This window comes from Podarcis gaigeae (assembly GCF_964106915.1).
Source record: "Podarcis gaigeae genome assembly, chromosome: 11".
NCBI classification, from domain to species: domain Eukaryota; kingdom Metazoa; phylum Chordata; class Lepidosauria; order Squamata; family Lacertidae; genus Podarcis; species Podarcis gaigeae.
The window spans coordinates 21,666,971-21,692,342 of NC_139687.1; the positions used below are offsets into that span (position 1 = coordinate 21,666,971).

General features: G+C 41.7%; 1 protein-coding gene across 2 annotated transcripts in view; it reads right to left on the reverse strand.

Moving 5' to 3' along the window:
- The window catches only part of KCNN2 (potassium calcium-activated channel subfamily N member 2), an 88,801-nt gene that overhangs the window by 41,727 nt on the left and 21,702 nt on the right, over positions 1-25,372 (reverse strand). For both annotated transcript variants that reach the window (XM_083702296.1, XM_083702295.1), the window contains one exon: positions 21,921-22,339. In XM_083702296.1, the coding sequence (XP_083558422.1) occupies positions 21,921-22,339 (419 nt within the window). The remainder of the gene's footprint in view (positions 1-21,920; positions 22,340-25,372) is intronic.

Consider the following 25,372-nt stretch of genomic DNA (forward strand, 5'->3'; position numbering starts at 1 on the left):
TTAGTTTCTTACACATCATCTCTCTCAAAAACACGAGAAACTTCAGTGCCCTAGAGTGAGCTACAGAGATAAATAAAACATAGTTCAATTGTTGTTCCTCTGCTCTCTGTGCTCTGGTGCCCTTCTCTATCCCCTCTCTGAGAACACTCCTTTCCTTTGCAAGAAAAGCGGGGAAGATGCAGGTGAAATTGGTAGACTGCTTTTCCTGCTGCAGACAACCCCCCCAGCAGGATTAAAAAGGAGACTTCACTTTCACATAGTAGAGATGAGAACGAAGCAGTATCTCTGCTTTTTTAAAAGCACAGCCAGAAATTATTCTGAACTCTTATGAATGAATGAAAACACTTCTCACTGCATTCGTGACACAGCAGAACATCCAATCACCCTTGATATATAGAACAAAAAAAAAGTAGTTCAAACATGGGTCTGTTCAAGCAGGCGTTTGCTGGCCCAAGACATTTTGGCACTGAGGCTAACCACAAAATGGTATCCCAAACCCCGCCAGGGAAGAAAGGTCAAGTAAAGATATTTGCATCAGGAACAAGGGGGAGGAGGGGAGACCAGCAGTGCTTCCTATTCACCAAGAGGCCAGCCTAGAGGTCACTGTGGGGGCTGCCCAGGATGTGGCAGATCTGGCCTCCAAGGAGCATGCCTCAGCCATTGCTGCCACTGCAGCAGCGGGGCCAGATCTGCTGCCTCTGTGGATCCTGCTGCCTGAGGCAGTCGCCCCACCTTGCCTCATGCATGAGCTGGCCATCAAGGAACATAGCAAGCCTTCAAGGAACATAGCAAGCTTATTGTTTCTAATTAAACTTAGGGGTAGGGAATCAACTGCTACTGTCTTACATCGGGCACATGGAGTCTTTTTCAGATGAATGGTCACACTGTTTTCCAGTAAACCTTTCCAAGGTGGAATATGGTATGGGTGAGTGGGGCCAGATGCAAAAGTAGGAAGAGTAATGAATGTAGTTTGTCAAAGTAGATTGTGCAGAGGCTGGTTTCTACACAGACTCATGAACCCCTCTCTAACTTCTGCCCAGCCAAGCAAGAGCTATCAGAATTCCAGGACACATTCTAGACAGGCACTCAAGGAAGGTGTGACTCAAGAAAAGTGTGTCAGTGCCTGGTGCATACCCTCCAACATTTCTCTGATGAAAATAGGGACGTCTTATTCAACAACAACAACAATTTTATTTATACCCTGTCTAAGTGAGTTGCCCCAACCACTCTAGACAGCTTCCAACAAATATAAAAACATAATAACACATTAAACATTAAAAAGTCCCTATACTGTGGTACCTCGGGTTACATACACTTCAGGTTACAGACTCTGCTAACCCAGAAATAATACCTTGGGTTAAGAACTTTGCTTCAGGATGAGAACAGAAATCGCGTGGCGGCGGTGCGACAGCAACGGGAGGCCCCATTAGCTAAAGTGGTGTTACAGATTAAGAACAATTTCAGGTTAGGAACCGACCTCAGGAATGAATTAAGTATGTAACCAGAGGTACCACTGTATAGGACTGCATTCAGATGGCTTCTAAGGATTGTATAGTTACTTATCTCCTTGGCTCAGGAGTTACATAACTCCATACCCTCCAACATTTCTCCAATGAAAATAGGGGCGCCCTAAGTAAAAGCAAGACATTCCAGGATCAAATCAGAAACAGAGATAGCTTCTATAAATCTGGGACTGTCCCTGGAAAAAACGGACGTTTGGGGGATCTGCATGGTGTGGCTTGGGAGGAGGTGGGTGGCTGGGGAGGGCGTGGCCTAGGGAGAGCCCAAAGAGTCTGTCAGAAAGGCCTGGAAATGCCACCTTTCCCCCCCAAGCCCAAGGTTCCCCATCCCAGCTTTCAATGAATGCATTTCAGTTTATTCCTCCCCCAAGACCTCATACTTTAGGATGTATATTGATGGTTCCAATTTTTTAAAACAAAATGCTGTTTCCTTTTAAAATCACATTCCATTTTAATATGTAATAACCACAGATAATTACACTAAAATGAAACAACAGAATTTTACTTCTGTGAATTATGAAACATGATTAAGAAACAATATCTGCATTAACAGGTTCCTTTATATGTTCCAGAAATGTACAGGTTTTTTGGTTTTTTTGTTTAGGATGTTTGTATTCTGTGTGGAGTAACAGAATACTGAATCCAGCTGAAGCAAAAAGAGAATGCTAGTAGCTATCTGAAGGACAAAGTTTCATATCTCTGAGTTAGCAGCTGAGAAAGTTTATGCAGAAGGTTGACATTTGAGAAGGGAACTTGTGCCTAATTCAATTTAATGAGAGGTACTGTGGAGCTACACTATAATTTATGGAAATCAAGAAGATAGAATGGAATAAGGGTTGTCCTAAGAGACTGTAATGTTCTAAAGTAAGTTAAAACCATTATAAACAAGACATCCATTGCAACTTTACCATGCAGGCTGACTGAAAACTAAGTTGCAGGATAGATCTCAGAAGTCAGGCCATTTCTACCATGGTCTGCTTAGTGACAATCTGTATAAAAAACACACACACATTTGTTGCATAGTTATTATGTGAGAAATCAAAATCCTGGTATTTGTTTCCCCAGCTGATAAGAAAAATCCTTTTATTTATTTTTGTCTCTTAATGTATCATCTCATACATTTTGCTTCGAATTTTCATTCAGTTTCTATACTTGATCCACCAACCCTTAGCCTGGCTTAAGTTGCATCTGTACCAGCTGTATTTCATATACTAATGCAATTCATACCACATCCTGGCTTCAGTTGCTGCTTAAAGCTCCAATGGCACTAGGAATACCTCAAATAGGTTCTTTTGCCATTTGGAGCGTTCCACATCATGGAAAGCACTGTCTGTCATAGGGCAAAGAACAGAAAACTCAAGTGAGCTTTCCTCTCCCACAAAGAACAGGACACATGTGGACACATCAGAGTACAGAACCAGTGAACTGTCCCAATATATAGGTGGTCTGATACTGTAGAATAATTGTATGATGTCTGAAAACAGCCAGCAGCAGATACGCAGGAGGCAGAAGAGTTTGGATTTGATACCCCACTTTATCACTACCCCAACAATCTCCTTTTCCCTTCCTCCCCCACAACAAACACTCTGTGAGGTGAGTGAGGCTGAGAGACTTCAGAGAAGTGGGACTGGCCCAAGGTCACCCAGCAGCTGCATGTGGAGGAGCAGGGAATCGAACCCGGTTCACCAGATTATGAGTCCACCACTCTTAACCACTACACCACACTGACTACCCACTTCTGCGCTCACAGCGACTTGCACTCCCCAGTGGCAGTGCTGCAATGGAAAGTCTTGCCCTCCCTTTCACATTTACAAAAGAGTTTGGCAGGAAATCCCAACATGCTTATCTGTCCTCACGCCCTGGCCGAGTCAATGCGTTTAGCACTGCACCCTAATCAATAAAATTAATAAAGTATTTTTTAATCAACTAAAAAGGTGCCCTTGATTTTCAGGCAGCCCATTTAAAATACGTTTTCTAATAAAAGAATGTATAAAAAACTGAAGACGGCACATGCTTAGAACAATATTCGTCTTTCACTTGCTCCCACGGGAGGAATTGCTTCTTCTAAGATGGTTTATGCAACACATATAGCTATAACGTAAGAAAAGCAAAGTAATCATACGGTTTTCTTCAGAGCGAACACAGTTACTTAAGATTTCTTTATTCAGGTGACTGCTCTTTGTACTGCTGCTTTATTTTATTTTATTTTAAAAATATTACCATTTAAATTTAAATATTACTATTTAAATTTTTTGACTGTGGTTTTATATTTTAAGTTGTTTTTTTCTCAGTTCTGTAACCTAACATGTTTTGAAGGAAGAAGGTTCAAGTTAGCTATAACATCAATATGTTAATGTTCACTGGCTTGGTAACTTGGTACAGATAAGATACACCCGCCCACACCCAGATATTACTGGACTCTAGCTCACATCACTCCAGCCAGCATTCCTAATGGTCAAGGATTTTGTCAGTGAGCTGTGGCTGTGTTTAGGCCCTGGGTGATAGCCAGGAGGCTGCGAGGGAATGTGCATAAGAAAGAGAAGAGGCTGATACTAGCAATTATGTATTAATGTAACATTTTATATAGGGACGTGGGTGGCGCTGTGACTTAAACCACAGGGCCTAGGACTTGCCAATCAGAAGGCCGGTGGTTCGAATCCCCACAACGGGGTGAGCTCCCATTGCTCGGTCCCTGCTCCTGCCAACCTAGCAGTTTGAAAGCATGTCAAAGTACAAGTAGATAAATAGGTACCGTTCCAGTGGGAAGGTAAACGGCGTTTCCGTGCGCTACTCTGGTTTGCCAGAAGCAGCTTTGTCATGCTGGCCACATGACCCGGAAGCTGTAAGCCAGCTCCCTCGGCCAATAAAGCAAGATGAGCGCCGCAACCCCAGAGTCGGTCACGACTGGACCTAATGGTCAGGGGTCCCTTTACCTTTAACATTCTACATATAACTGTGCATTTCAGCAACATTTGTTGTTTCTGTATTGGTTTTCTACTGCTTAGAGATTTGCAAATATTACATATATAGATATATATGTGCACATTTGTACCAAAAGGCCCCCAGAGTGGTTTACACACACTCAAGTAAAACAAGCCATATATGCTGAACAGTATAGAAATAGTCTCATTCATTAATAATGGTAATAATAATATTAGGAGGAGGAGACCAGCAATACAGGGAGGGCACCAAGTTGCCATCTCTTATTAAGACAGGGAAACAGATCCATTCTCCTGTGCATGTAAATGCTTTTAAGAGACAGACAGGCAGACAGGCAGACAACCAAAGCTAAAATTCTCTTCCAACTAATGTGGAATTTCTTTCCCAATTGCTATGCAAATTTACATCAAATTTTACTCTGGAAGTAACATCCTTCTAAATTCTGCGCTAAGGTAAAAATTGATGTAAACATGACTACATCTGCTCCTGCATTCCTAATCAGCGAGTGACGGTAAGCAGACAGTATATTTCCTGCTTCAATCTGGCTTTATAAATCAGCACTAATTTCCGTAATTTGTAAAAAGTGTTTGAATTACAGAAGCTTCATGCCAGCATTTTCTCATTGTTTGTTGTTTTGTTTTGTAACTGTAAATCCTTCCACATCAAGAGTATCTTAATGAATGTGTAATCTAGGATCTCTGAACGCTCTGAACCATTCGGAATTGTTTCTAGCAATTAACCAAAGTTCTTTTACAATGCATTGCATATTCTCTCTCTTCGGTGATGGTACCGTCGCTCCACTAGAGCACCTATTGATGTTCACACAAGGAGGGCTTCACACAATTAAGGGGCGATTAGATCACATTGCTGGTCTCAGCCAAAAAGCAAGCAAGTTAAAGACTGAAGTCTGCAGCATGGAAATATATGCATGTATACCTCTGTTTGGGTAGGTTTCCTCATGTGTTGGAATCATAGAATTGCAGAGTTGGAAGAAATTGTGGGGTCATAGAATCATAGAGTTGGAAGAGACCACAAGGGCCATCGAGTCCAACCCCCTGCCAAACAGGAAACACCATCAGAGCACTCCTGACATATGGTTGTCAAGCCTCTGCTTAAAGACCTCCAAAGAAGGAGACTCCACCACACTCCTTGGCAGCAAATTCCACTGTCGAACAGCTCTTACTGTCAGGAAGTTCTTCCTAATGTTTAGGTGGAATCTTCTTTCTTGTAGTTTGGATCCATTGCTCCGTGTCCGCTTCTCTGGAGCAGCAGAAAACAACCTTTCTCCCTCCTCTATGTGACATCCTTTTATATATTTGAACATGGCTATCATATCACCCCTTAACCTCCTCTTCTCCAGGCTAAACATGCCCAGCTCCCTTAGCCGTTCCTCATAAGGCATCGTTTCCAGGCCTTTGACCATTTTGGTTGCCCTCCTCTGGACACGTTCCAGTTTGTCAGTGTCCTTCTTGAACTGTGACACTGTGTAACCTGTGTAACCAGGGGTTATCTAGTCCAACCCCCTGCAATACAGGAATCTCAATTAAAGCATCCATGACAGATGGCCATCCAACCTCCAAGGAAAGAGAGTCCACCATCTTCCGAGGGAGTCTGCTCTACTGTCAAACGACTCTTATTGGCAGTTTAGTTGGAGTCTCCTTTCTTGTAACTTGAATCCATTGGTTCGGGTCCTACCCTCTGAAGCAGGAGAAAACAAGCTTCCTCCATCTTCCATGTGACTGCCCTTTAGATATTTGAAGATGGCTATCATGTCTCCCCTCAGTCTCCTCTTTTCCAGGCTAAACATACCCAGAGCTCCTTCAACCGTTCCTCATAAGGCTTGGCTTCCAAACCCTTGATCATGTTGGTCGCTCTCCTCTGCACACATCCCAGCTTCTCAAAAGCCTTCTTAAATTGTGGTGCCCAGAACTGAACACAAAGAAGAATAGAGTGGTACTATTACTTCCTCTGATCAGAACACTATACTTCTGTTGATGCAGCATGGAACAGCATTAGCTTTCTTTTGCTGCTGCCTCACACTGTTGCATAGCTGTCAAGTGCCCCTTATTTGGCAGGACAGTCCCTTATCCCAGCGCCATGTCCCACTGCTGTCCCTTATTGATGAGGCTTCATTTGGCTGCTGGCTGGGCTTTCTGCCTTTGGCTCAGAGGGGCTCAGAAGTTGAACATACCTGTGCCCAGAAAATCCCTTATTTTGGCTGCTGATCCCTTATTTTCGAGGCTGCTGGTCCCTTATTTTCAAATCTGTAAGCTGACAGCTATGGCACTGTTGACTCATGTCGAGTTTGAAACCCATAACCAGAAACCTGTCTGATCAGGGGTCCAGAATGTGTGGAAGCCTTAACACCCAAAGGTCTACATGTGTAGGCTGCCTTGCTGCAGGTATCTGATCTTAATATGAAGATGTTGAGGTCAGGGCTAGAAGAAAGTTCCATTTTACCTTCAGCCCATGTAATTTCTTCTGCATGTGCTGAACTTACATTACAGACTCCTTTGGCTATAAAGACTGATACGGGAGAGACATGTTTTGTTGCAGCGGGGGCAGATGAAGGTATCTGGTCATGCTGATGCAGGTGTACCATGGTGTACCATATTCACACACTTGCAGAACTTATGCTGAACATGACTTACATGGGGCATGGTCAGTGGGTGGTGGTTAATATTGCATCTCTCAAAAAAAAAAACCTGAGCTGCTGGTAGAACAATCTGCTCACTTTGTAAAAGTGTGTGTTTCTATGTAGATTGCAATTGTTGTCCACTATAAAGGCAGCCCCCAGCAAGTGGCAAAGGCGGAAGCCACATTTTATGAAGCAGCCATTTTGAATCCCCCAAAATTCAAAAAGCAGATTAGAACAGGGCTTTCTGGAGGTACCAAAATGGCAACTGGTACTATTCTCTTCCAGCCAAGGAATTTTAAATCGCCTCCAAAAAAACTTGCTGAAACAATACAGCCCATTCAAAGGTGTATGAAACAAGTGTCAATTTGGTCCAGTCATAATGTCTGCTGACATGTGAATATGAAGAAGGTATTAAGGCAAGTTCCTCAGTACCTCAGCCTTAAATTCACTATTCTGTTCCCCATGAACAGAGAATAATAGATTTATGATGAGGATAAATGACCTAAAGAATGCACATTAAAAGTATCAAATATTGCAAAAATGGATCAAAGACAGGTGCAGAAAACTATTTTTATTGCATTTTGGGTATGGATCTTAATCGGGGACATATTCATTTTAAATCCATTATTTTCACATACCAAGCAGAGACACAGAACATCCATTTATTGGAGGACGATTGCTTCTGCCATCTTGCAAAACATGTATAGCCTGTTAATGCATTTTACCAGATTGTCTATTAGTAGTCAGGTGTGTTGTTTTTTTAAATCACTTTAAGAAAATAGAAACATCTATTTTTACTCCAGCTGGCTGTTTCATGAAGCATTTTTCTGTTCTAACCAACTTCTGCAATGATTCCCCCCTTTCTCCCCCCTTTCTCTTTATTGGAATGAGGAAACACTTTGTTTACTTTTCTGCTTTTAACAGTTCAGATTGCTAAAACCAGTTAGAGAAGTGTTGCTGAATATTTGCTAGACGAAGAACACTGTTTACAAACAAGTAATCTGAAAATGTGCCAGACTGTATCAAACGGTTGATTTGATGGTGACAATCCACTATTGATAAGAAACTCCTAATTCATGGTATTAAGAAGTGCAAGCTCTAGTATGGAATGAATCTGAAATACTGTAGGGCTACCAGAGAAGGCTTTTTATGCTCAGAGTCTTTCCCATTCACTTCATTGCACAGGAATGCCCCATGCATGCCAAGAGAAGAATCCACTGAGGAGAACATTTACTTCCTGTTGACATATAAAAATGGCATCTGGGGCCAGGTCTGGTGTCAACACTCAGCACAGTCAAACAACTGCTGGCTCTCTGTATCTTAGCAGAACCTGGCAGCACCGATGCTTTCCTTGTGCCAGCTGCAAGAGGCAGATTTCCCACAATGAACTGGAGCTATGCTACATTGGGCACTGCAGAAAATATAAAATGACAGCACATAGCTACCCACAGCCACCAGCTAAGCCCATGGTCAGGGAACCCATTGACATAGGAGGAGGACAACAACAATGACATCTAGCCAACAGAGCCCTCACACCCAGAGCCTGCCATTGTTAATTTTTATTTTTAATAGGTCGAGAGGTTGGTACACTTGTATCAGGCCCATCTCTTCTTCACCAGAAAAAAAAATCTGGCACAAGTCAATTCAATAGCAATACCTACATCTGCAGTGCAGTACTGGATCTACATATTGCCATGGGGTGGGGGAAGTCTGCACTGCCACCCACTTCTCTTGCAGACTTCTCTCAGTGCCAGTTGTGCTGGCAGAGGGTGAGGGAGAACACATGTGCCCTATGCAGGCTTCCTTCTTGAGACAAGAGATATGAAGGGAAGAAAGTCCTTTCTCTACTGCATGTCCCATACTGTACAGGCTTTCTTAGTGCAGAGCTAGGATGGTGACAACGGGAAGAAAGAATTTATTTCCTTTATGTTCTCCACTCTATCACCAGCACCACTGGCAGAAGGAAGCAGGCAGATGTCCTGTCCACCCGCTGCTACAGCTTCTCATCTTCCATGCCATCCTGATTTAAGCTGAACATCCTGGAATTACAGAAGCCATCCCAGCTTCTGATTAGATCCCAGAATGGTTCAGTGCTCTGGCATGAGTTAGCTGGTACCAGAGCAAAAGGTGAACCAAAAGGTGCTCATTTTTTGGTCTCTTGCTCTGGCGTGAGTCAGTTGGCTCCTGAGACAGCACCCTGATTTGGATCAGCCAGATGCTGGAGGGTATGACGGCAAGGGAGAAGGTGGGACTTTCTACAGGAGCTCACCTCTTCTGATAACAGAAGTTCCACTTATTAGAAGAGGTGGGTAGTTGCAATGCAGCATAGACATGTTCATTTCCCATTCACTGGGTGGAATGTAAAACCAGTTCCTGGGCCCAATGAAATATAGTGTTCGTCTTAGGAATAAAATAAAAATGAAGGAGTTGAACTACCTTAGTATGTAAGCACACAAATACAGCCACCCACTTGGCTGACATTAATGCTACCAGGATGATCACCTTGAGAGTAAGAATTTCAAGGGGTGCTTGCCTTTGGTTTTGAAACACTGGCAAATAAATTCCTTAACACAAAGTTGGGAAGCCAGATGGTAATTTTCTTATGTGTGGGTGTGATGACATATCCGTACTGGTTTGTATATGTAGAATACTGAAAAATAAAGCTGCCTTTCACCCCCAAGAGTGTCGGGCTTGAAATCTGCAGAGAACAAAAGACTAAAGTTCCTATATAAAGAAAAGGTCCTAGTGCCCGTGAGAGAATATCTGGAAAAATGGTTGTACTGCAAAGAATCTCAGTCGTGAAAGTGTTTTTAAGGTATCTATCATTCCCAAAGTTTGCCAGTACAGTTAATCAAGAAGATAGGGAACATCTCACCCTGCCAGTTCTGCTAAGGTTTGTTATCTCTCTGGAAAAAGATACACCCAATTTAATGCTTTATATGTCTAGAATGTGAAGGAGATTTTGGCCAGAGTAAATAAAACTCTTGCTTCAATTCACTAGGGAACTGTGGTGCTGGTAAGAATGCCAGGTGAAGTCTCCAAGTCCAGGGGAGCCTGACGTTTACCGTAAGTAGAAAATGTTAGAGACATTTGTTTAAGTAAGGATGAACACGAATTTCCTCTCTCAGGTGAGCTACTAGGGCAATCCTCAAGCTCCGCTTCATGCTGCCACTGCTGGTGGTCTACTGTCACTTTGTGACGGGGAGTACTGCTTGGGAAACATGGGGACATAAAGTGTCTAGATAAATTCTGTCTTTCTGTTCAGAGGAGAAGAAGATATTGACCCCCTTTCCCTCTAGACAGTTTGAATAAAAAAAAAATTCCATTCTAAGATGGCAGAATCATCAAACTAAATGACCTCGTGATTCTGTAAGGAGAAAAGGTCCTCCCCCCCCCCCCACGTTTCCCTCAAGCATCTTTAAATAAATTATTGCCTGCTTTATCTTTCCACTCCCTCAAAACATTTCCACTTTTTGATAGAATGGCCACATTTTCCCATCTTTAATTCAGCATAACTTTTGGATGTAGAAACCATTATCTGTCTGCTGCAATCATATATTGTTGCTAATAAAATGGAAAAACGTTTAAATCACAATCTTAAAAGCCAATTAAATATCTCAGCGGGAGAATTTTGTTTCATCTTGCTGATCAGCATACACAACCCATTGCAGTTTTGAAATAAGCAGCTAGTCATAGTTCAGTCTGGTGTACTGGGTGTTTGGGGTGTCAGATTAGGACCAGGGAGGTTCAGTAGATCTACACTCAGCAATGAAGTTTGTAGTGTGACCTTGGCTCAGTCTCTCTCTCCTCAAACTACCTCACAGGGTTGTTGTGAAAATGAAGGGGGGTGAGTCCATGAATTCATTAAAGGAATAGCAGTGTAAAAATGGAACTATGGGAATGCAGGAACAGTTTTCCCACATAAGGTTTGAAGCCCGAAGCAAAATGCAACCTTGAAAAAGGCAATTCATCTTACTATTCTCTTGTTAAAGGTTCTAAATATGCTTGTATTTAAACCTATTCTTCGGTTTGTTATTGCCCGTGAATTAATGCCCAGAAGCAATGCTTTTTTATCTTTAAGAGCTGGCACTGAAGTTTAGTGTAGGAGGATGCAGCCTTCCTCTCCCATCCCTGCCACAGAAGAGCTATGAGTGAGGTGCAAGGTGGCAAAGGACAGGGATTATATTAGCCTCCACACAATCCTGACACCAAGGTTTGCATCACCAGGCTTTGCATGTGCATAGTCTTATTAGAGGACCTGCATGGATACAAAGTCTGTCAAGGACTATGGCTATGTGAACATCTGTTTGTGAGCCACTATCTGAGATTGTGAAAAGATTGTCAAGAGTTTGCAAGCGCAACCTCCTTCCATTATTCGTGGCTGCTCTCCATGCGTTTTTCCAGAGAGAACCGTTTGAGAGCTGGTGAGAAGCAATTCAGCAACACAGCCAAATTGTTATAATTGGCACTTTTCAGAAGCATGCATACTGTATACTTCATTTTGCTTTGGATATAGTAATTGGTTCATCACTCTAACCTTGTAATACTTCTTTTATTTGAATTGGAATCACTTTGTAATTGTTTGCAATGACTGCTGAAATCAGCATCCAGTGTTTTGGGGGCGTAAAGTTATGCGGCTAAAATGAATGTACTTAGTGCCATTATATCGGTCATCATGAATCCTGATCTGAGGTTCCAAACATTTTTTTGTGGCCAAACAAAAGCTGTTGAAAGCAACACTACCGGTCAGCATAGGGTTTACATTCATTTCCATCATTCTCTCTGTTTCTGATTCAAGACTTCACATGCCAATGTGTAAAACGGCACTACCCATGCCCAAGGGGGTGTCAAAAGACGTGAATAATCCAAAGTTTTGCAAGAGTAATCCAAAGTTTTGCAAGAGTAAAAAAAGAAAAGGGAAAAAGAGAGGAGGGAGGAAGCCCTTAAGAGAAAAGAAAATCCAACACAATCCAATGAGAACTCAATAGCCATAGAATACTGTCTGACTTGAGGGGGAAGAAATGTAAAAACTAGATAGGAGTAGAGTAATGAAATGAAACTCTAACACACGGCATGATAAAAGTCTGCAATTTTATGAGGACAAGTTATTTGTTGTTTACTGCTGTAACCATTGTTTTCTCAAAAAAAATCTTCTGTACCATGAAAATAAATAAAAACAGTTAAAGGGGGGGACTAGATAGGAGGGGGAATGAAATAGCTGCGAAAGGAGGATGAATGAAGAGGGACATAGCTATATAAAAAAAGGTAGTAAAACTTCTCATGGTGCGGGTAAGTTATTTCCTGGTTCATACTGTAAATCTACTTTTTAAAATTCCTGGAGATGGAAGGAAGAGATGCCAGGAGAAAACCTAGTTGTTTTTCTTACTATAGTTAAGATTGAACACAATCATGTTCGCTTGACCACCAGCAAACACCCCCCCCAAAAAAAAAAACAACAGGGGAGGAAAGCAATAATGTCCCAGTGCAGATTGAACATGCTTAGTTCTTGTTGTTTAGTCATTTAGTCGTGTCCGACTCTTCGTGACCCCATGGACCAGAGCATGCCAGGCACTCCTGTCTTCCACTGCCTCCCGCAGTTTGGTCAAACTCATGCTGGTAGCTTCGAGAACACTGTCCAACCATCTCGTCCTCTGTCGTCCCCTTCTCCTTTTGCCCTCCATCTTTCCCAACATCAGGGTCTTCTCCAGGGAGTCTTCTCTTCTCATGAGGTGGCCAAAGTACTGGAGCCTCAGCTTCACAATCTGTCCTTCCAGTGAGCACTCAGGGTTGATTTCCTTCAGTATGGAGAGGTTTGATCTTCTTGCAGTCCATGGGACTCTCAAGAGTCTCCTCCAGCACCATAATTCAAAAGCATCAATTCTTCGGCGATCAGCCTTCTTTATGGTCCAGCTCTCACTTCCATACTGGGAAAACCATAGCTTTAACTATATGGACCTTTGTTGGCAAGGTGATGTCTCTGCTTTTTAAGATGCTGTCTAGGTTTGCCATTGCTTTTCTCCCAAGAAGCAGGCGTCTTTTAATTTCGTGGCTGCTGTCACCATCTGAGGTGATCATGGAGCCCAAGAAAGTAAAATCTCTCACTGCCTCCATTTCTTAGTGCATGCTTAGTGCACATCCCCAAACTGCCCATAATCTCAAATTAAGCAGTATTATAATATATAGAATAATCCTTTGATTTAGACACTGTATATGTTACGTTGTGTTGCTTATATATGTATATGTTACATTGTGTTACAGCCAAATATTAAGGACGAGCTAGAAATAGTTCTGACTCCTATTGCTGAGCCATTCTTGCTATCTACACTCCAAGGGATGTGTTGCAAACTGTTCACCACACCTGAATGTTTCATTGCTGGCCTGACCATTTATGTATGAATATGAATTATGTTATTACAAGGCCAACCTTTCCACGTAGATTATTGCACTCTTGTCTAAACAGGGGAGTGGGGGAGGATTAAAAGACATTCATAGTATAAATCTCTTCGTAATAAGCATATGTGACAAACTAATTATGTCAGCAGGTCTGCAGTCACCAGTCTTGCTAGATAAGCAACTAGCTGAGAGACCAGGAAAGACAACCTCTGCAATCTGCTTTGAAGCAGATGTCAGTGTTGGAAAGCAAAAATAATTCAGGGTTTGGATGGCTGCCTTTTAGAACTGCCACACATCATGTGTCCAGTGCTTCTGTGAGGAGATGAGGCAACAGAATTAATGCTACAGTTTTCAGCACCAAATAAACGATGGCACTACCATAGTGTTTAGTTCTGTTAATATATTGGTGAGGCCAATGGAACTCATTTTTAGGAGACGGGGACAAGCCAAAACATTTTTATTTAGAGAACAATTTATCTGGGGTTGCTGTAGATGGATGACATAACTTATTTCATTTGGGTGCTTGGCTGAGTTGCTACTGAAGTCCAGGACAATCTGGAAACCCAGCTAAAAAAAAGTCAGAAAGTGTTCCGAAGCAGGTTTCGCCTATCCCTATGAGTAGGAAAGTATTGCTTTTTGCAATATGCAAAGCTTCTTTAACTATCTCAGTCTTTTTAAGTTATGAAAGTTAATGGGTTGCTAGGGTCTTTCAAAAGTCTCTTATCAGCCGAAGTCTGAATACATGAAGTAGTCTACATTTGCAAAAGCGTGGAATGGGCTTTTAGCCACATGACTCCCATTAACCTTATGTTCAGATGTTCAGCTAGCCTTTCACAATGCTTTGAAGCTTGCCTCTTATAACTCTTCCTTCTACCTCTTATCATGGAGCAAAACACGTCGCCTCTAAATGCAATAAAATGAGAGGGGTTTTGCCCAGGCAATCTAGATGCAAGACATATTCCTTCAGAAGCTAAAAAAATAGTTTTTGAAATAGTTGTAGTGTTACTTTAGGATACTGATGTACATTGTACTTGTTTTACCGGTAATTAAGATATTTTTGTAACTCGCCCTGGGAGCATTTGGTGAAGTACGACTAACAAATGCATAAATAAATAAGTTGATCAGAAACAAATGGCTTGGCCATAGTTTCCCCTGCTCCATCCCCAATTTCCTCCTAAGCATACAGTGGTACCTTGGGTTAAGAACTTAATTCGTTCTGGAGGTCTGTTCTTAACCTGAAAATGTTCTTAACCTGAAGCACTACTTTAGCTAATGGGGCCTGCTGCTGCCGCCGCACCACCGGAGCACAATTTCTGTTCTTATCCTGAAGCAAAGTTCTTAACCCGAGGTACTATTTCTGGGTTAGCGGAGTCTGTAACCTGAAGCGTATGTAACCTGAAGTGTATGTAACCTAAGGTACCACTGTACTTGCATAAAAGCTATGGAGAGTTTAGGAAGCGAGAGGACAGGTTTGCAAGGAAAGAGTGGCATCTTCAACCATACCTTAAAATAAATACAGTAAGATTTGGATCAGCTTATGCAATGTTTTCAAAGTAATGCAATATGCCCAAGTTTCACAGCTCTTATATTTTACTGATCTTGGGCTCAAAATGCATTGCCAAGTCATGGGTGGCAGTCATCCAGACTGGGTTATGTATAGGCTCTACTTCCTGAGAAACACACACAATTGTACAAGCTGTGATACACAAATAGAACCTCCGAAGATCTAGTAAGTCACTCACTCCAGAAAATTATTTGCTACCATAACTCTTCCGCTGTATACAGTATATCCTCTATGATTGTATACAATCTCTGTTGATGACAATGGAGATGATGATATTCAACTTATTGCCCACAATTCACTAGCAGATCCCAAGGTGGGTCACAACAAGCTAAAATTCAACATCAAAAGCCAGCCAAAACAAATCGCAGTCATGGGAACAGAGTTATGCTCCGGATATTACTGCTTCCTTTTGCTCTAAATTATGAATGCTTGGCCATATGGTTCTAGAACAGTGGTTTATGTCTTTCTAAATTTTTATGCTGATTGATTCCCAGAACAACATAACCGTTGCTGTTTCCCAACAATATTGTAGAAAATGCTATGCTTTTCCTTAAACAGAATGTCCTTTATTCAGAACTCAACTGGATGTGACGGTGGAATCCATGTTTATTTAGTCATATATCATCCATGTTAATGCCTAAAAGAGGGTAAGCAGTGGGGTCTACTTTTCACAATAAAAAAGGAATGCACATGTGCAGTGAGCTGACCTCCCCATCCCAGGCTTCATCATTCAAGCATTTCTCTCCCAAGCTCAAATCACAGCCAGTTACCCAATAGTTAAAGGTAAAGGGACCCCTGACCATTAGGTCCAATCATGGCCAACTCTGGGTTTGCGGCACTCATCTCACTTTATTGGCCAAGGGAGCCGGCGTACAGCTTCCGGGTCATGTGGCCAGTATGACTAAGCCACTTCTGGCGAACCAGAGCAGAGCACGGAAACGCCGTTTACCTTCCCGCTGGAGCGGTACCTATTTATCTACTTGCACTTTGATGTGCTTTCGAACTGCTAGGTTGGCAGGAGCAGGGACCGAGCAATGGGAGCTCACTCCGTTGCGGGGATTCGAACCACCGACCTTCTGATCAGCAAGTCCTAGGCTCTGTGGTTTAACCCACAACGCCACCCGCGTCCCACCCAATAGTTAGGTTGGGACAAAAAAGCCTGAAATGATGGAGAAAATGAGGTAGGGTAAAGAGTCAGTTATTATTACCTGTATTCTCATAGGAACATACAAAGTTCAGTACCAAGTCAGATCATTGGCCCATCTACCTCATTATTGTCTATGCTGACTAGGGTTGACTGGTGGCTCTCCAGGGTTTCAGGCTGTGGACAGTCCCAAACCTTCCTCGAGTTGCTGGGGTTTGAACCTGGGACCTTCTGCACGCAAAGCAGATGTTCTACCACTAAGCTATGAGCCTTCTGAAAAGTAGACAGTAATCTCATTCTGACCAGTTTTGGAATGAGACATGTCAAGAACAAACACAGCTGGCCCTAGGGATGGAAGAAAAAATGGATTCAGTGTGCATTCAAAACCTAATCTGCAAATTTGCACTTCCAAAACAATATCCAAACCACAACAAAGTTATCTTTCAGAATTTGAACTTATCTAAATTTTGCAATGTTTATAAAAATGCGTGTTTTAGGGAGGAAAGTGTGCATTAAAATGAAGGTAGTAGTATACACAGGTAGTATAATGCACAGAAATGTATTATAAATGGGGAAATTTGTTACAAATATGTGTACGTTAGTCAAAAGTGCATATAAAATGTGTGTATTTGGAAAAAGGGATGCCAAGATGACACTGAGTTTTCTTGAGGCTTATATTACAAAAAGGGAAATTGTAAATTGTGGCAAAATGTGGAGAACTAAATTTAACATTGGGGAAACAAAACAAAAAAGCCCCGAAGAAACTGAAATTGACAGATACTTCCACCCCTATGGATTCCATCATATCTGGTATGGCTGTGCCAAGCCAATAGATTGCTATCTTTAGATGCCTGCATAACTTCAGGCTGATGTGAAATTTTGGTTGAAAATACTAAGCCATGGCTGCTGTGCTTCCTTTTAGAGGAGCCTTCTCCCTACAGCATCAAAGTGATACCAAGATGAGGAGCGTGAAAATATGGTAGACTGTGGCAGTGGCGTAGCGTGGGTTGTCAGCACCTGGAGCAAGGCGAGTAATTTGTGCCCCCTAACCCGTGAGCCAGGTAGGGGCAGAGATCTGCGAGTGCGAGCACGCCCCCCCAGATGTTGCGCCTGGTGCACCCCCCACGCTACGCCACTGGACTGTGGGCCGCAAAGACCCTGTATCAACACCGCTGCTGTCAGGGTGCAGAAGGAAGAGAAGCAATTGCACCAACTATCAACTTCACTTAGATCCAGTGTTTCATTTCCATCCGTTGTTCTGTTATGCTGCAGATCATCTTGGGTGGATGCACCGTGGCTACAACAACTGATTCCAGGAAGTTGAGGCAGTACAGAGATCCTAAGTCATAAACAGATGTGTGTGTGTGTTTTAGAAATGTGCATAAACATTTGCTGGAGCAAGTGCATGCCAGTCACCAGTTCAGTATTTTACAATATTTTTACTTGCTCACTTTTGAAGTTCTGCGGCTCTGTAAGAATCATAGAAAGTCACAGAATCATAGAACTGTAGAGTTGGAAGGGACCCTGAGGATCATCTAGTCCAACCCCCTGCAATGCAGGAATATGCAGCTGGTCCATACAGGGATCGAACCTGCAACCTTGGTGTTATCAGCACCATGGTCTAACCAACTGTGACAGGTTCATTTGCAGAACATGACGAGCAAGTGTAAAATTCTTTGCATTAATGAAAGTTGCAAAACCCAAATGCCTTAAAGACTTGATGGAGACACAAAAACAATACACAGCCAACCACATAAAAAAGAGGAACTTCTCAGGGCCTAGAATTGGTGTGTTGTTGTTTTTTAATAATTTAATTCAAGATCTGTACTATCAGTTTATTTCTTTTCCAGTTCAGAATCCAATACAGAGCTAAGTATGTTTAAGTCCATTGATTTCAGTGGGACTGAGAACACTTGATTCTGTGTTTATTCAAGGGCAGAGCTTCACTAATGAGTTTCTCTATTTCTACTTAGCTGTTGTTTTGTGTGCCAATGTTTTTGATGGTTACTGTATGTTTTCTTTTCCCCCACTACCTAGATATAAAATATTGTTTTAAAAATGATTGTACCCATCCTTAATTATGAACACCTTTTTTGAACTGCAAACATTTAAACAGCAATACAAATTACGCTTTCAGCCAATTAACCCTGACATTTCAGCATCTGGCAGGAAAGATGGAATGACAATAAATTATTTGACCGCTCCCTGCATTGGAATGCTAACAAATCAAAGTGATAATGGGCAGTCCTTGATCACCGTTGTTAATTAATTTTTTATGACTACTTTTACATCACTGAAGAAGGAATCTGTTCACGAGTAATATTTCAGTTTCAATGATTTCACAAAGGTTGGGCAGGTTATGGTTTCAACTCAGTATTTTCTCTGCATTCTCTTTCTATGATTTTAATGCAAAGTTTGCATTTTGCCCCCCAACTCGCTCTCCTTTAGTGTCCTGTTGTTGTTTTATAGAAGCTGCAATGCTGCAGGGAAGGACGTGTGTGTTTCATCCACTGCAACACAAATAACATATTCGGTACTTTACGGAGCTAATATATTAATAATGGATAAGTAAATAAATAATGTATTTCTAGCCCATCTTTTTTGGCAAGGCAAGTTACAACAAATGGAAGCAATGTCAAGGGGTTGTATCCCTTGGCGCCATCTTGCTCTGGTCAATGGAGCGTCCACCCATTTCTCCCCTGTAGCCACCCCCTCCTCAAAATCTGCACTAGAAGGTTGGGGAACCCCACCCCCAGAGCAGATTTTGGGGTGGTGAAAGGAGAAAATCGAGAAATCCCATTGGATACAATCCTAAAATTTAAAATATAAAAGGGTAGTAAAAAATAAATAACATTAAAAGAACACTAAGAGATAAAACTGTTCTTAAATCAATCACAAAAACCCCAAATTGAAACTGGGGTTTTAAAAAAAGAAAATGCCTTTAGAGTTTTCCAAATGACCAACAGAGAGAGGTCAATATGAATTTCCCAGAGTACATGATGATGGCTTCCTGACCTTCAAGGAAGGATCAATGGCAGAGCCTCTGCATTACACGCAGAAGGCCTCAGGTTCAAGGTGGAAGGATTGGGCGTTAATTGAACCTTTACTGATAAGTGGGGAATTAAGTTTTAACATATACATGATGGCACAAGTAATTTTTTTTAACTTCCCCATGCAAAATTGGAAGCTGTTACATAGAGTACTCTTGTAGGGAGGAAATAGTATATTTCAGGGGTGCTCAAAGAGGGCCAGATTTGATGAAGTGAACATGCATGAGGGCCAACCAAAGTTGCTGAGCTATTTTTAGGGTTTTACCCCAGGACATATACTGCCACAGGGGCCAGATTAAATCAACAGGCAGGCCAGATTGGGACCCCGAAACAGACTTTGGACATGCCTGGTGTATGTGCACATTCTGAACAAGACCCATATGTGTAGTCATAGATTAGTGCATGAACCAGCTACATGCGCATTGTACCCATGGTAACAGCGTCATGGCACTCCAGTGACATTTTCAACACAACTTTACATTCTCCTTAACCCTTGGTAACTGAAATAAAAAGATAATTATCTTTTGTTTGAGCCTTAACAGTATTCAGCAATCACCCTTTGTGAGCCAAATCAATTAACAGCCAACTGGCCTGCTGACCAGCGTCATTCCCACAAGTATTCCTGTCTGACCTCTTCCTGTTATCCTTTTCTCTTCCTGTATTGGAAGCCTTTTTCAGCAGGGGAAAGAGAGGAATGAAATGGGCATCTTTCCCCATTTGCTTCTAGTAAAACATTAAGAAATATTTTGATTACAGGCAAGCCCAATCTTCTCTCCTGTAAAGGTTTCCTATTTTACTAATTTTACTATATTTTAAAACTTGGCTAATAAGTAACTTGAAGCCAAAGCAAATGACAGCGATTGAGCACAGCCTTTTTTGTGTGTGTGAGGCTTACAGCTTTCGGGGAACATTTGCAGCATGATGTGCAGGAAATTGGGCGTGCAGCTCCAATTAATCCGAGGAAACAAGTATCGTGTTTTTTAAAAGTAGCATTTAATATATATATATATATATATATATATATATATATATATATATACACACACACACACATATGAAAAATATTCATAATATTTACAATGAGAAATCCACCACACCCATTATGCAATTCCTCTTTAGAACATGGGAGCTTAGTCCTCCCCTGTCAGGCTTCAAGGAATCCGCTCCCTCCCATGGTGGCAGCCAAGAAGCAAATAAACAAGAAGAATTTCTTATCAAATTATTTATTCACTATGCACAGAGAGAGACAAAGGAAAGCAGTCTCCCCTAGATAATGGCGTTGCTCTGAGTAAAGTCCCACCCCCTCCATCTCTCCTATTCTACGTCATCCCGGCGGCGGATAAGCTGAGCTTTCTGCCTCTGAGCTTTCTGTTCTATCACCCTTAATGCCCGCCAGACCTGGGAGGGGGGGTCAGGAATGGTTTCCAAGGACACTGAGTCTGTCAGCTGTCTCTCCCCTGGTGCTTCTTCTTTTTCCTGTTGTTTCTCTTCCAGTATTTCCCAGCTTCTCTCCTCTGCAGTTTTTGAACTATGCCCTTCTGCAAACCGCTGTTCTAAATCTATACTGTCCTCCTCTTCTCAGGAAAGTTCAGGAGAAGGTGGGGGGCAGATGCCACCATTCCTCCTCAGTTCAGCCCCTGACACCCCTCCTCGCAAGGACTGTTTAAGTTATAATAAGCTACATTAATTATTTTTATTAATAAGAATGCTGGAATTCATAGAATTACTGGGTGGATGTGAAGCAATAGTCCAAGCCCTCTCCCATTCCCAGCCAAGTTGCAAGTTAAGAACATCTGGATATATGTACATCACCACTCCGACGTTCAACTTACATAATACTGTATAAAAACACATTTACAGTGCAATCCTATAAATGCTGTGTCCAGGACTGCACTATAAACAGTGCATTGTTAGTTTGTTCTCATAGTTCTTTTCCCTGAAACAAACCACAAGAGATGGCTCACACATAACCACTCAGGAGATTTGAGTAGCATGAACCAGCAGACCTGCCTGGTTCCCAGTAAACCATGGTTTGTTTCCCTCATTAGTGTTACATTCAACCAAGGCCAGTGACATTAGGCCTATTACCTACATTGGGATCACGTTCACCAACATCTGTGATGCCCCAGTTCTCCTGTATCCTTCCCCAGTTTTAAATAAGCATCATTAGATTAACAAACACATCACAACATAATTAAAATACCTGAGATATCAACTGGAATGATAATGACAAAATAGATTAAGGCTGCAATCCTGTGCACACTTGCCCAGGGAGAAAGCCCAACAGAAGACCGTCAGTGGGACTGACTTCTGTGTATTCACACACATATTGCACTCCCAGCCAGTTTCTTAAATGTTCTAGGTAAGCCAAAAATAAACCACAGGCAGATTCTGATGACTTAAATACCAGTTTAGGTGAAAGCAAAATAAATATCACTCAGCATCCTGTGATGCTATAGCAAAGTAATGATACAATTTAATAATCTCCTTAAAATGCTTCAAAGGCAAGGAGCTAGCAATTATAGGGAACAGAAGTGACATAAAGCACAAAACAACTAACATTCCTGGGGGGAGGAGCTGCATTAATAAAGGTCACATCCACACCATACATTTAAAACACATGGCGTCCCCCTGAAGAATCTTGGCACATCTTAATAAAATGGAGACTTACCTTTCGCAAGCTCTGACAGTCCATGCAGCAATTATCCACAAGGAGATACTAAAAACCAACAGTACAGTTCCCGGACATATTGTCATTAAAGTCTTCATAACAAAACGAGTATTGAAGTTTATCTTATTTAGTGCTCCAATGCTTCTGGAAGAGGCATCAGTGAAAAGTTTGCTATGCAAAAGCATAACTCTGGCAATAAGATATAGTCTTAAGAACATTGGTATGGATAAAATTATATCCACATCAGCTATTGTTGTAGATGGCGTATAGGAAAAGGCAAGCCGAGCTGTCCATGTGAATGTATAGTTGCCAGGGATAGGATGTATAGCACACACCAAGATTTCCAGGCAGATGAAGAAAATGCGCTCATAAGTCATGGCTATTCTCCAATCATCTGCTCCATTGTCCACCATGAACAGCTGAAAGAGAATTGCAGAAGACTGACTTTAGCAAAATATTTGAAGAGATGTATAAAGAACATCAGTCATATTCTGAAAAAATAATTCATTTGAAAACATTAAACTTGTGATGTTTTCTTCCTTATTTTTTTACTTCAGGCATTATTCAGAATCTCTCTCTCACACACAGCTCTATCTAATGTTGAAATGAAATCCGTATATATGTTGTTGGGGTAACGAAGTTCCTTACGTTAGTCACTCAAATGCTAATAACAGATACAACTTAAGACACATTTACTTTACTGCTTTGTAAATAGCTGGCCTAATCATTAGTTCCTCACCACAAATGAACAGTGAATAAGGTGAACAATTAAAAACAGGTTTGTTATGAGGGAGATATTGGAGTGACTAGTTGGGTGGTGAACCCATATGTATTGGTAGATGTATGGGAGAAGAATGGAGTGAACGGCGTTGGCTGAGAAAGTATTGCATGATTTGTGTAGATGTAAGACAGAATTTAGGTGTGATATGTTAGTGGGGTGAGTGTTGTATATCTTGAGTCAGGCTGAAGATGGAAGGGATCCCTGGCTCTTACAATATTTTCAAAATCCGCTGCTATGTTTTTGATTTTGAAGGGCAATCGTACTGTTTTATACTGAACTGCATTTCTGTTTTGTACTCTACTGGAGTTTTTATGGTTTGTTTTAGAAATATAATTGTCAGGCTGCTGCCAGAGACTTCCAGGACAAAGACAAGGAATGTTCTTACCGTCTGCTTTTTATTCAGTATTTACAGAGAGCAGCTGTAGAACCCAGCCTCTTGGATAACGGAGTTGTCCCGAGTGAATCTCCACCCCCACCACCCGCCTCTCCCACTTCCTCATTCATCATCCTCATCACCTTCTCAATGGGTGCTGCTACGTGCCCTCTGTCTTTGAGCTTTTTGCTCTCCTACTTTCAAGGGTCGCCAGGTTCTGGGGGGGGCGGGTCTAGAATGCTTTCTAAAGACACTGCATCCGTCAACTGTTGCCCCCCTGGTGCTTCCTCTTCCTCCTCCTCTCCCATTATTTCCCCTCATCTGCCTCTGAGCTGTGACCTCCCACAAACCCCTGTTGTAAATCTAAACTGTCTTCCTCCTCTCTAGAAGGGGAGGCAGTCTCCACCATTCCTCCTCTGCCCAGTCCCTGACAATAATACAAACATACTGTATGATATTTCTTATTTTGAAAACTGCTTAAAGCCTGTCTTAGTTTAAGCAGTATACAGGGCAGTATAAAACTAACCTATCCCATCAGCACAAGGTTTTCTGCTTGCACAATGAGACTTTGCTCCCTCTCCTCCTCCATGTGCTCCACAACCCCCCCAAAAAAAATCTACTCCAGAGGGTTGTGAGAATGTCCAGAACAGATCTGGGGAAGGGATGGTGAGATGAGATGGGAAGAACATATTGTGGTGCAAACAGAAATCCTTGCGCTGGTGGAACATTCACTTAGTGCTATGTCGGATTCCAGCCATATGAAAAAAATAAAAATAAATGTACAGCAAATATTTTTGTAAACTGTGAGCATTTTTACATGAATATCCCCATGGCCCAGAAGAATTATGGATTAGAAAAATCCCAACAGAAGCATGGCTCATGTTATCACTACTGTGTTTCTATGGAATTATAGCTAACTGGTTGCTGTTGGGTCTGACTCCAATACATGATGTCTACTTCTGCCACCAATAATCTTGCTCACCTTCTCAGGCTTCTTAGCAGACAATCCCACCATTAAACTGAACTGCTCTTGTAGTGGATGGAGGGATGTGAGAGAACATCCTTTGCATATCAGACGATGTCTCTTACCTCTACCAATTTGTTACCTATGTCTAAAGAGGTTTTCTTAATAATAATAATAATGGAGAATTCAATCATGTGAACCCCGAACTGCAATCTGAAGTGGTAGAGTTGTGCTTTCCATCTTAGTAAGATCCAGGACTTAGTTTTAAAAGTTGCATGGAAATAAATGGCCCAAATTCATACAACATACATTAAAATTTAATCTTGAAAATTACTCAAGGAAAAGAGTTATTTAACTGTTCAGTAAAGAAAATTAAAATTTTAATATCGTTAAGCTTGGTAGAGAATATGATTCATGAGAATAAAGCCATTTATATTTTATTAGAAAAAGAACTCCATCATTTTTCTTAATAGTCCAGATACAATGTGCAAGTTCCCTCTATTAGTGTGAATATGGTGCCTTACATAGGAGGGATCAACAATTAAGCGGAGGTTTCTCTCAACCGTGCTCTGCTGAAGGTAGGTCTCTACCAGGACAGAAGGCGCAGATTGTTGTCAAGCTACCACAGGTGGGAAAACCACTGGTGATAGCCTGACCAGGGCCGAGGGAGATCAGAGTGTTCCAAAGAAAATGGAAAAGGAAGCTGCAGTCTGCATGTTCACCTGTGGTCAGGAACGGAAATCAGCAAAGCAAACATTATGGGGTATATGTTCACATCATACTGTTGTTTTTATGTCTGCAGATGATGTATCATTAATGAGCTTTATCTGTGCTGTTTTGAAATCAAAGTTAGTTATGTAAATAGTTACATAGCTTATGTAACTTCCATTAAATAGCAGAGAGCAAGACGAATAATGGAGTTCTTGGCAGAAACCAAATTGCAGTGGAATGGAAACAACACAACCTTCTTGCATTCCCAATAGGGCACCAAAACAATTTTTTTCACGGGTGGAGCAGGGCTGGCAATGGATGGTCTGGATCCAAACCAAATTGTTTCTGTCAGGATCCCAAATCAGGGTGCAGCTCATGCAGCAAAAAGGGAATTTGACTAACCCCAGTCCACCTTCAACCTCAGTTACCCATTGATGGGAATGTTAATGAACTACTTTGTAAGGTAGCAATACTGTTATCTCATTCTGTGGTAACTAAAGGGTCACAGAAATAAATAACATGGAAATAACTTACAAGACAAAGGCCAAAAGCCACACACCAGAAGTCCTATCCAAATATTCCATGCCTACTTATTCTAGATAAGATCCCCTGAGATTTCCATT